General features: G+C 39.1%; 1 protein-coding gene and 1 non-coding gene across 2 annotated transcripts in view; one reads left to right on the forward strand and one right to left on the reverse strand.

The window, feature by feature from the left end:
• The window catches only part of LOC6034332 (NADPH oxidase 5), a 125,191-nt gene that overhangs the window by 105,826 nt on the left and 6,884 nt on the right, over positions 1-12,481 (forward strand). The window contains exons 9-12 of the mRNA XM_038255630.1: positions 10,091-10,215; positions 10,296-10,516; positions 10,717-10,905; positions 12,176-12,369. Coding sequence (XP_038111558.1) covers positions 10,091-10,215; positions 10,296-10,516; positions 10,717-10,905; positions 12,176-12,369 — 729 coding nt within the window. The remainder of the gene's footprint in view (positions 1-10,090; positions 10,216-10,295; positions 10,517-10,716; positions 10,906-12,175; positions 12,370-12,481) is intronic.
• Positions 128-200, reverse strand: Trnav-cac. Its single transcript has one exon. It is a non-coding gene; the product is annotated as a tRNA-Val (tRNA).

Here is a 12,481-nt window from a genome sequence, read left to right on the forward strand (position 1 = left end):
TGCCCCACCATTAATCACACACAACTCAATCCGCTTGAACGAAACTCAATAAACCCTTTTAAATAACCCACCACCACGCAACTCCACCGCAACACCAACTACATTTTCAACAAAAAAAAAAGACAATTGTTTCCGCCCGGGTTCGAACCGGGGACCTTCTGCGTGTGAAGCAGACGTGATAACCGCTACACTACGGAAACGGCGACGAAGAGGGTTGTGCTGATAGCGCTACCAGCTTGTCGGTCGGTCTCTCGTCGTCGAGTGTGGAGAGTTTGTTTTAGGATTTATTTTTTAACTTTTGCCTGTTCGAAGTAGGCGAGGAGAAGTGGACGATCCAGCAGCAGCAGCGCGAGCTTAGCGTTTAGCTTGCGCGCGCGATGGAGTGACGAAAAAGAAGGGTGGTCGGACATACCGGGTAGGAATGAGATTAAATTTAGTTGAACTCACGTGAATGAGGGGGGTGATTAAGGCGACGGAAAGCTTCTGATGTTTCGCGTTTGATTTTTTGCAATTCCGAAAAGAAACCCTTTGAATGAAATTGTTAGTCAAACATTCATGTATTTAGTCAAACCACCGTTTAAATCAAAACAATGTTGAAAAGTATTACTTTTCAAAACAAGCGCTGAAAAGTTCAACTTTTCAGCATCCATTTCAGTGCTGAAATGTAGAACTTTTCAGCATTTGTTTTGAAAAGAGTTTCTATTAGATTCTGTTATTTTTGGTAAAGAAAAGTAGACTGTTTCGTCGTTCAAGAATGACAGGGGAAAAGTAATTAGTTTCACGACGGAATTGCGAAATAGTAGTTTATGCAACAAGTTGCAAAAAGAGGATTTTTTCAGCACGAGTCGTACATTTATCCAACGAGGTACAACATTTTTTGCAATTCCAAAAAACACACACCGAGTGAAATTTTATGTCAAATTTTCATATTTTTTTTGTCAATAAATCGTTTAAATCAAATAAAATTTTGAAAAGTGTTACTTTTCGAAACAAGTGCTGAAAAGTTCAACTTTTCAGCACCCATTTGAGTGCTGAAAAGTAGAACTTTTCAGCATTTATTTTGAAAAGAGTTTCTATTCGATTCTGTTATTTTTGGTACAGAAAAGTTGGCTATTTCGTCGTTCAAGAATTGCAAAAAAATATTTTACTGATGAACACTACCGAATTCAGTAAAATACCATTGTAACCGCACAGTCTTGAAAATGTTTCCGCCGAGTAATGATTTTTTTAAATGTTTTTTTTTGGAAAAATTAAAAATTGTCCTCGATTTTTTTTGACTTCAGTTTTTAATGTAAAATAAAATTTGCAATCGAAAATTCACAGAATTTTGATATGTAGCACAGTTTTCAAGATATCGATATCAAGATATTCTTAAGAAAAAACTACTAATGTATGTGTGAGAACCATCCCTAAATATTGTAACCTTTCATAATGCCGGGTGTAAAGGGAATATTCATAAATCACGTAATGAATGAAAAAAATGATTTTTTACTTAAAAAAAAAATTATGATAAAAGATTTTATTTTGCATTAAAATTATTATATTTTAAGCAATAACTAATTAATTTTTGTTTTGAAAGTATTACGAGACCAAAAATAGCAAATTAATTTGGCACGGCGTCTTTTTCAGGGGGGTAGTATTTTTTGAGAAATAGCAAGAAAACTGTCATATACAAATGAAAGTGTGGAACATCCCCGTTCATTTGCGGGGCGAACGAAAATCTTTGGTCGGGAAAAATCAAAGTTATCCTCATTTGAAGTTTTTGAACTTTTTTCCTATGGGGCCAAATTTCGTCTATTTCAATTTAGTATTGTTATAAGTCTACATGGGCATGATTTATGGTTCAGATCATATGATTTCTTATGGGAAATGATGCAAGCAACATTTTTCCTGAAGCACGCAAAGTGATTGAAAATAAGGGAAAAAAGTTATTAAGGTTTTATTGAAAATTTGGAAGATTTTCTGATAAAATTGTACACTCCTTTCCCAAAAACCACAATGTTTTTGATATTCAGATCATTATTTTGAGGAATTCTTTTTTGAGAAATGTTTCTGGACCCATTGTGTATATAAATCACTACAGAAAAGTGTAATTGGTTGGGTTTAAGCTCAACTGTATGTCACAGTTATGAATTTTGGATTTCACCGAATCAACATATTTTTGTGTGTTTTGGTTATAAAATGTACCGTTTACATTAAATTTTCACTTTTTTTTGTGAGTACATGGTCCACATGATATGTTTTGTATCTAATTGAGACATGCAGTGTAAATACAATCACAGAGTTTCTATTTCTATGCCTTTTGTTAATTTGTATTTCCATTTGGGCTATATTATTTGTATTGAAACTACAGAGTTGAACTTGCAATTATTGGTTATAACATAAATATTGCGTAAAAATCATTAAAAAGTTTAAATGTATGTAAATCTATTAATTTAATCTCAAATAATTGAGCTTAACATACTAAACAAGTCTGGCATCCAAATTTGAAACAACGAACAATACAACAATTAAATTGTTTTGCTAAAAACACACAAATAATTGATCACAGTGGCAGTGCGTGGCCGAATGGTTACGCTGTCCGCTTTGTAAGCGGATGATCCTGGGTTCGATTCCCATCTGCTCCAACCTTCCATCGGATGAGGAAGTAAAACGTCGGTCCCGGCCTTGGTTGTTGTTAGGCCGTTAAGTTATTCCAGGTGTAGGAGTCGTCTCCATGCCATAATTACAAACAAACCAAACCAAGCCTACTCCGGTGGAATCGCTGGCGGCGGTTGGACTCGCAATCCAAAGGTCGTCAGTTCAAACACTGGGGTAGAAGGTTCTTTGGAGTAGAAAGAGGTTTGGCTGCTCTCCCCATTCAAGCCTTCGGACTCCTAGGTTCGAACAGAAACTTGGAATAGAGGCCACAAAAGACCTGGGGTCGTTAATGTGGATGGTTTGATTTGATTTTGATTTACAATATTATCACCTGACCTCAAAATAAGTACGAGATCTCTTGTGAGGTTTAATAAGACTAATACAAATGTGAAAATCTAATGGAAACGGTACATTTTATAACAAAAACAAACAAAAATATGTTGATTCGGTTGAAATCCAAAATTCATAAAAGTGGCTTACAGTTGAGCATAAACCCAACCAATTACACTTTTCTGTAGTGATTTATATACTCAATGGGCCCAGAAACATTTCTCAAAAAAGAATTAATCAAAATAATGATCTGAATATCAAAAACATTGCGGTTTTTGGGAAAGGGGTGTGCAATTTTATCAGAAAATCTCCCAAATTTCCAACAAAACCTTTATAACTTTTTTCCCTTATTTTCAATCACTTTGCGTGCTTCAGGAAAAATGTTCCTTGCATCATTTCCCATAAGAAATCATATGATCTGAACCATAAATCATGCCCATGTAGACTTATAACAATACTAAATTTAAATAGACGAAATTTGGCCCCATAGGAAAAAAGTTCAAAAACTTCAAATGAGGATAACTTTGATTTTTCCCGACCAAAGATTTTCGTTCGCCCCGCAAATGAACGGGGATGTTCCACACTTTCATATGTGTATGACAGTTTTCTTGCTATTTCTCAAAAAATACTACCCCCCTGAAAAAGACGCCGTGTTGGGTGTTGCCAAAATCGGTCATCCCAACATTCGAACTACACTCAACCCCCGGTGGTTGGTCACTTTTTCGTTTGACACTTTTTTAGTTGGTTGGTCAAAGTCAAAAAGTCAGCAACTGTCACTTTTTACACGGTGCTCACGCACACTATCAAAACAAACGTTTGATAGTGTGCGTGAACTCCGTTTAAAAGGGGTGTCAAACTAAAAAGAGACCCCGTTAGTTTGACAACAGTTGGTACTAATTTTAAGACCTTGTGTTGTCCATTATTGCGCGTGTTCCCGAAAAGGACACGCGGCATACCAGCCTCGAAACGACGCGCCGCACTTTCGGCAAATGCGCGCTGTCAAATCCTATACTGTGCGTTTTGTTTTTGTTTATCTTCTTCTTAGAATTGCATGGCATTGTTGCCGGGAATTTTTTTTTTTTTTTGCACCAAAAGTGCAGAAAATCGCTGGCAACAGTGTCTGCGGCTCATTCTGAAATGCCGCGCGGCGTGTACCTTGGAGAGAAACGGACAATATCTTGCTGTTCCACTAGTACCAGTGATTCTATTGAACACAATTCTACATTTTAAGACTATTTTATCAAGAGCAGCGAAACACTGCCTCCAAATTACCTGTTCCATGATTTTTGGATGACATCCCACAATTACGAAACACCGTATTTTAACTAAAAATTGCTCTAAGAAATTATCAAACTATTTACAAAACCATAGTTAATGTTTGAATTTATTGGTTTCAGCGTTAATACTCATCATTTTCATGAAAATATGCACTTCTGGAGAGAACCCCAAATTGTGGATTTCATGGGTTATTTTTTCTTTAAGTTTAACATTAAAATATGCAGTTTTTCGATACATCAGTCGAAAGATCACAACAAAAGATTTCAAATAAAGTTAAAACCGAAGCATTATGTTCAATTACCGTTTTTCTATGAGTTTTTGGACAAAATATGTGGGGCCCGCCCGGATGCTCTTTGTGGGTCATGGGAAAAAATCCTTTTTTTTACTTTACTTGAGGAGGGATTTTCTGATCGATTTGGTGTCTTTGGCAAAGTTGTAGAAAATGATTAGGACTTTTCAACAACAAGATAAGTACACGAATGTAAAAAAAAGTATTTGCTTTTCCTTCACGAAATAATATGTAAATTGTAAAAAAAATCCTAAAAAATATACCTGAGAATGACCAACTAACGTTCGCGGAAGTTCCCACCGGTTGTGTGGTGCTAATCAACGGGTACGAAGGCCGCTACCTGAACCGAGCGGAACTCGTCAGCCAGCAGCACCGTCGTGTCGTTCCGGGTATCGATCCGAGCCAGGTGTGGACCATTGTCAAACGGGACCGCCAGTATCGGATCAAGGTTCGAGGTATTGCACCGAAAGACGACCCCAAGTTTCAGTGGGATATTTTGCCTTGTTAAACAAAATGTAACTTTCATCAAATAAAACAACTAAGATAGCAACAAAAAAGTCCCACATATTTTCAGTTTCGCCCACAAATCATTCAACAACATGTGACAAGTTGTCGCTCATTAGTCCCGTTTCCCTCCCCGGTAATCGATGCGAATAAAAATTGCTTCCAATTTACTTTTATAATTAAATTAAAACAAATCCAATCTCGTCTATGGAAGAAAAACCAAACCCCAGCCAGGACGATGACGACTACCCTCGCTCTCTGTGTGGCAGCTCCAAACTCGTCGACGTCGTCAAGTAAAGAAAAAAGTGGTTCCGCGAAGAAATTCCTCCCGCAGCGGGCCCCGTGCAGAAATTGGATTAAACTCGTAATGAGAAAAATAAATTATTTATTTTATTTCACCGCGTTGTTGTTGTTGTTGATGTGGCAGGCTTTTATTGGATCCCACATTCAGCCCAGACCAGAAAACCGATAACGACAGGTTGGTTGTATTAGGGCGGGAAGATGCCACCGACTGGCGGCACTATCTCATTATTTTCTATTGGGAAGTTCTCCAAGAAATTGGTTAATGAAAATAAGTTAGAAGAAACGATGCAGTTTAAAAAAAGTCTAAAGAAGTTTGAAAATTCTGTTGTTTTAATTTATGCAGATATACTCCGTTTTTAGAGTAATTCTTCTTTTTTTTAATTTAAATGAATCTTTGTCTATGCATTCCCTATGTCAAAAAAGCCATTTGGCATAATTAGTGTCCAGTCTCCGTGCAGGTTGGTCATACCAAATAGGAATTTAAATACATATTCCAAAATCTGTATCTTGAGAAGTGAGATTTGGCAAAGTTTTAGGAACTTTTCAGAAAAAATAGATACCCGGAAAAAAATCCGATTTTTTTATTTGATTTTTTACCTACTATTAATTAGTAATTCATTTATGGCTGAAATGTTTCGAAATATGTTAAGTTTTTTAAATAAATTATCTTAGTGGCAACTCCAAATTTTTCAACTCGCGATATCTCACTTGTGTGAAATTTTCTGCACCTTTCAATAAAAATAATTTTATTGAACAAAGAGTAACATTTTGAAATGGCTAAAACACTTATTTTCGATGTTTTCAAAAGTTGGGCTGGATTTATAAAATTCAAATGTTTTTTTTAGACAAAGAGCGGAAAATTCACCATTGTTCAATTTTTAGCATTTAAAATCGAACTAATACTTTCCGAGTTCAAAAAGGAGGGCTTATTAGATGACACCGAGAAAAACTCATTTTTCATCAAATTTAAACTTTGAAGTCCAATCAAAACAATAGAATTGATGGAAATTTGCTCAACTCTTCAAAAATATTTTTTGAAGAGGCGCTTTTCCTGCATTTTTTTTTTGTATGGTTAAAAACTAAATATTTTCGAATAAAAATAACCTTAAAATGTCTATAACTTGACAAAGGCTTTATCAAAAAACTAACTTAATCCACCTATGTGGTTGATGCCTTCCTCAGATACGGCTTCAAAAAAGTACATAAATATCACTTAAGTGGTCATAACTCGAGACAGGGTTGCCAGATCTTCAATGATGTGGACTCATTAGAAAGGTCTCTCGATTACCTAACCAACGATGGGTTGGATGATGGATCCGGACATCGTTTACATGCATTTAGGTGAGATCCGGCTTCAAAAAAGTACATAAATATCACTTAAGTGGTCATAACTCGAGATAGGGTTGCCAGATCTTCAATGTTGTGGACTCGTTGGAAAGGTCTTTCGATTACCTAACCAACGATGGGTTGGTTAGATGGGTACATGCATATAAATGAGATCCGGCTTCAAAAAAGTACATAAATATCACTTAAGTGGTCATAACTCGAGACAGGGTTGCCAGATCTTCAATGATGTGGACTCGTTGGAAAGATCTCTCAATTACCTAACCAATGATTGGTCGGATGATGGATCCGGACATCGTTTACATGCATTTAGGGTGAGATCCGGCTTCAAAAAAGTACATAAATATCACTTAAGTGGTCATAACTCGAGACAGGGTTGCCAGATCTTCAATGATGTGGACTCGTTAGAACCTAACCAACGATGGGTCGGATGATGGATCCGGACATCGTTTACATGCATTTAAGTGAGGTCCGGCTTCAAAAAAGTACATAAATATCACTTAAGTGGTCATAACTCGAGACAGGGTTGCCAGATCTTCAATGATGTGGACTCGTTAGAAAGGTCTCTCGATTACCTAACCAACGATGGGTTGGACGATGGTTCCGGACATCGTTTACATGCATTTAGGTGAGATCCGTCTTCAAAAAGTACATAAATATCACTTAAGTGGTCATAACTCGAGATAGGGTTGCCAGATCTTCAATGTTGTGGACTCGTTGGAAAGGTTTTTCGATTACCTAACCAACAATGGGTCGGATGATGGATCCGGATATAGTTTACATGCATTTAAGTGAGATCCGGTTTCAAAAAAGTACATAAATATCACTTAAGTGGTCATAACTCGAGACAGGGTTGCCAGATCTTCAATGTTTTGAACTCATTGGAAAGGTCTCTTGATTACCTAACCAACAATGGGTCGTATGATGGATCCGTACATAGTTTACATACATTTAAGTGAGATCCGGCTTCAAAAAAGTACATAAATATCACTTAAGTGGTCATAACTTGAGACAGGGTTGCCAGATCTTCAATTTATTGGACTCGTTGGAAAGGTCTTTTGATAACCTAACCAACGATGGGTCGGGTGATGGGTCTGGATATAGTTTACATGCATTTATGTGAGATCCGATTCGCAACTTTGACACTTTTTTATACGTAACTTTTGAACTACTTATCGGATCTTCAAACAATTCAATAGTGCAGTATGGGGCATCAAACCGGACCGAATGCAACTTGTTTGACTCAAATCGGATCAGCCAGTGCCGAGAAAACTTGGCAAGAATTTTGAGCACCAAGGGGAATACGCACACACATACACACACACACACAGACATTTGTTCAGTTTTCGATTCTGAGTCGATAGGTATACATGAATATAGGTCTACGAGCTGTTTTTCAAAAGTTACTTTTTCGAGCAGGATTATAGCCTTACCTCAGTGAGGAAGGCAAAATGTGTCAAGTCATTTTCGATTGCAAATTCGATGTTGTCTCTAAAACTGATTTCCGATTTTTTTTTTGATTTTTACAAAAATAAGAATTAAACATAAATCGTGGACAAACCTTCTAAATACACAAATCAAAATCTCAAAAAATAGCGAAATTCTACATAAATATTACATTTGAAATATTTCACATTCTTATGCTAGAACATTCTCAAAATAATTACTTAATGATTACCAATAAATAGAATCAATACAATTAAAAATATAATGAAAATTGTTTCAAGCATTGAAATAGAGTAAAAGATTATTTATTGTAGAATAATTCAAATATTGAGCAATTTTTGAAAGAAATATTCCTTTCAAACCAGTTTTCAAAATATTCAAACCAGCATTTGCAATACAGTCCAGACTCGATTATTCAAAGGCCTCGGAAAAATTTCACTTCGGGTAATCGAATCACGAAAAAAAATTGTTGTCATATTTTTAATGACCAGTAAACTACGCTAAAGTGATTTTGATTTTTTTAAATCCAATAGGGTGACCAAAATGGCGTTGATGAAATAATGAAAAAAATGCTTTTTGTAATTTAATAGACAATCAACTATTCGAATTTGACCAACATTGGGTCGCAGAACTCAAATTTGATGTTAAAGTTCTGGAACTTTCTAGTAGCGAATTCAAAAACATCATAAAACAAAAAAAAGATTTAAAAAACAAAACAAAAAACTAAAACATACATGAGAATAACTGACAAATGATCGTAAATTGCTTCAAATCAACAATTAAATGGTCAATTTAAACAAAATTTAAATAATTATAAACTAACAATTTCTCAATTATTGTTTGAAGTTTTTTCTGATCTATATTAAATGCATCTTAAAAGCAGAAGCAGAAAAAATAAGCTTTTCATTGAGAATTCCTCCTCTAGGGATCTTCACGTGGGATTAAATCAATGTGTCTTATTGGCTAACGTCGACGTATACATCGAGTGCAAAGCAATGCGGGGCAAAGTGCTAATTTTGCTATCTCCCAAAGAGGGTAAAAAAAGCGTTCCATTCCATTAACATTCATTAGGGTTTAAGCGATGGTGAAGGGACAAACGAGACTCATCAAATAAAGGAGAAAAAAATGTTAGCATAATTTTATTGCCCTTTTACAGAACTCGCTGCGGCGGGAGTGTTGGAATGTTTGGCTGCCGCTGTCACGTTTGACACTTTGAAGTATTCGCCATAATGACGAATGCTATAAAATTCGATTGTTTGACAACCCTGTAAGTTTTTTGACATTTTGACAATCATGCTATAAAAACGCCAATCTGCTTCATGAAGTTTATTTTTCAAACTCCGCACTGCGCAGTTGTCGGAACCTTCCGGCAATAAATCTCCTATGTCGCAGAACCTCCGGCCAGCAGCCGGAAACATAAACAAGTCACTCGCACCATCCGGAGCATAATTTGTATCATAAGTTAAGACTGCAGGAATAAATTATAACTCATCGCGGTATCGACGCGCGGCCCCATACTTGAACCGATTACTACAAATAATTCCATTATGAAAAGAGGGAGAGGGAAGTGAGGAGTACGTCTGGGGGCCGCGGATGTTTCGCGTCAAATGTCCACTGTTCCCTTCAGTCCATGTGGCAAGATTAATTGGCCGACGGCCTCTCCTCTTACTCGGCGCTCATTAGCACTCCTCTAGCTATACGACAACAACAACAACAACAACATCCAAGGAGGCCCCTCCTCGCCCACTTTGATGCAATATTTGAGATAGTTTTGCCAAGGCCTGCTCCGTCCTCGACTGTGTGTTTCTGCAAATGAGCGTTAATTGTTAATTATTTCATTTTCTTCTCTCCAACTAACCCTTTTTTTCTTCAAATTGCGAAAAAAAACAACTTTCATGAACCTGTCACCGGCTCGCGCGCAATGATGGATGACGTTTGACGGGCGCCCGGATGTAGATCGAAGATCTGACCATGGCCATGTTTGAGGACGCCGACAAGTTCAACCGGGGCGCGATCACCTACGAGGCGCTCAAAAGTCAGCTGGAAAAGCACGGCGGCCTGCTGGAGAATCTTAGCATAAGGTGAGGTTAGGTTAGGTTAGGTTAGGTTTTTTATAGAAACGCCGCTAGACATAACCTTACTTTTTGTTTGATTTTCCCAGCATCGACCGGTGGCTGGTGCCGCTGCCCCAGGAGAACGTGGTCCGGAAGAAACAGAAGAAGAAACCGCTGCCCCACCAGCTGACGGCGCCGTACATCAAGAACAACTACGTGTACCTGTCATTTCTGGCCGTGTTTACGCTGATCAACGTGGGCCTGTTTATCTCGCGTGCGATTCAGTATCGCAAGAGCAACGGATTCGTTATTTTGGCGCGAGCGTGCGGTAAGCGAGTTATTATGGCACGAGCTGTCACAAAAAGGGGGGCGCCATTATGGCGCAAGGTGTAAACAAAGCTGTTTGACGGCTTTTCCGAGGCGTTAAGAAAATGCTCCCAACATGTGCCACCCTGAATCTTATCTCTTCAAGTCCGATGCAATCGCCCATCATCTTGTTTTCTCGTCTCTCCCCATGAACTCCCACAGGACAATGTCTCAACTTTAACTGTGCCTTCATCCTGGTGCTCATGCTGCGCCAGTGTATCACGTTTCTCCGGACGCGGGGCTTCACCGCCGTCCTGCCGCTGGACCAGCACATCTACCTGCACAAGCTGACCGGGGTGGCGGTGGCCGCCTACAGTCTGCTCCACACCATCATGCATCTGTTCAACTTCAGTAAGTGTTGCCTCCGTTTGGAAAATTTAAATTTGCTGTAAATATTTTAAATTAGACACCACCCTAACTTTATAGCAGGGCGCAACTGTCAAAACCCTCGAGGGCTTATTTCATTTTCATGTTGCTCTAATTACAACGCTCCTCTAGGTTTAGAATCTGCCACAGACAGAGACACTTGTCCATTTCAGAGTACCCCCCACGGTATCATTGTTACGTTCATATGCCCCTTGGCAGCCTTTTTGGACGTAATTGCATTTTTCTTCTCTCTCGGCGAATTGTCAACTCTCGCAGTGCATCGTGTGCAGCAAATCGTCCAAAACGTGGCCAGGGGTTGTCAAGTTCAACGTAACAAGCAGCCATTATGGCAAAATTCTACAGCAAATGCGCTATTTAATTGGGAACCACTGGTCTAATCCAGCATACATTACGGGGAATCTGGGTTGCGCTTCCCAAAATTGGACATACCCGGTCGCACAGGGAAAATCATCTCCGCACTGTTCTGCGAAGCTACAGAACAAGAGACTCTCTTGAGAAGGACGGATTTCCATTTTTATTTTCCACTGCAGCTTCCTCTACCATCAGAAGCTAGTTTCCGAAGCTCGGCGGATGCCAGTTGAATGTGCAACCCGGCAAGACATTTGAATAATACAGTCCCGCGGGACAACCAGACCAGCCGGATTTGGACATGGGGATTAGATTTGTTGACATGTCGCCGGCGGCGGCGCTCTGTTTTTATCCCCTTTTCGGTTCTTGTGTGGGAAAATTGCATCGCAGTGCTGCAGAGTTTGTGTAATTTGGTGGGAAACATGCCATAAGGTAGAACGCTGCCGCGGCAAGCGTCATAAAATGGTTTGACAGATGTCTAAAAAACTAGCTCTACTGCGCGGTGGAGATGCCCTTAACGCGGTGCGACTTCAAGCGGCCTGCTACGATTTGCGAAAGTCCAAGTTATGACCGGGCATTGACAGCCAACATTGTAACTAGAATTCCTGCTATAAACCAGATACCTTTCCTCTTGTACACATGACTCTTCCACTAAACTGACTTAACCTAGCCGCGCGTCGCGTAAATTTGGATTAACCTCTAAGTAATCTTTCTTTATTGCATTTCTTTTTAATTAAACCGCACCTGCAACTGATCTCCAACCTGCCTGCCACTTCTACACCACCACCTCTTCTTCTCCTATGTGTATATTCTTCCGATCTTCACCGATCCTGCTGTAAATACAACTACTCTGTGTACATAAAAACCCCGGGACCACACTAACCAGCCACGATCGTCGTCAACGATCCGGTCATCAACGCGAACAACTACACCACGGCCGAGTGGTTGTTCACGGCCCGACCTGGTCTCTTTGGGCTCGTCGGAGGCTGCGCAAACCCAACCGGAATCGCCCTGTTCGTGATCCTGCTGGTGATGTTCATCTGCTCGCAGCCGTTCGTGCGCCGAGGAGGCAGCTTCGAAGTATACCCGCTAGTCCCGAACTTGTCTTCGTTCCGTCCCGGAACCTTCAGCTATCCAACTAACCGATTTCTCTCTGTTCTTTCTGTTTCCTCTTCTCGAAACTGACTCTTCA

Source organism: Culex quinquefasciatus, chromosome 2 (assembly GCF_015732765.1).
Source record: "Culex quinquefasciatus strain JHB chromosome 2, VPISU_Cqui_1.0_pri_paternal, whole genome shotgun sequence".
NCBI lineage: Eukaryota > Metazoa > Arthropoda > Insecta > Diptera > Culicidae > Culex > Culex quinquefasciatus.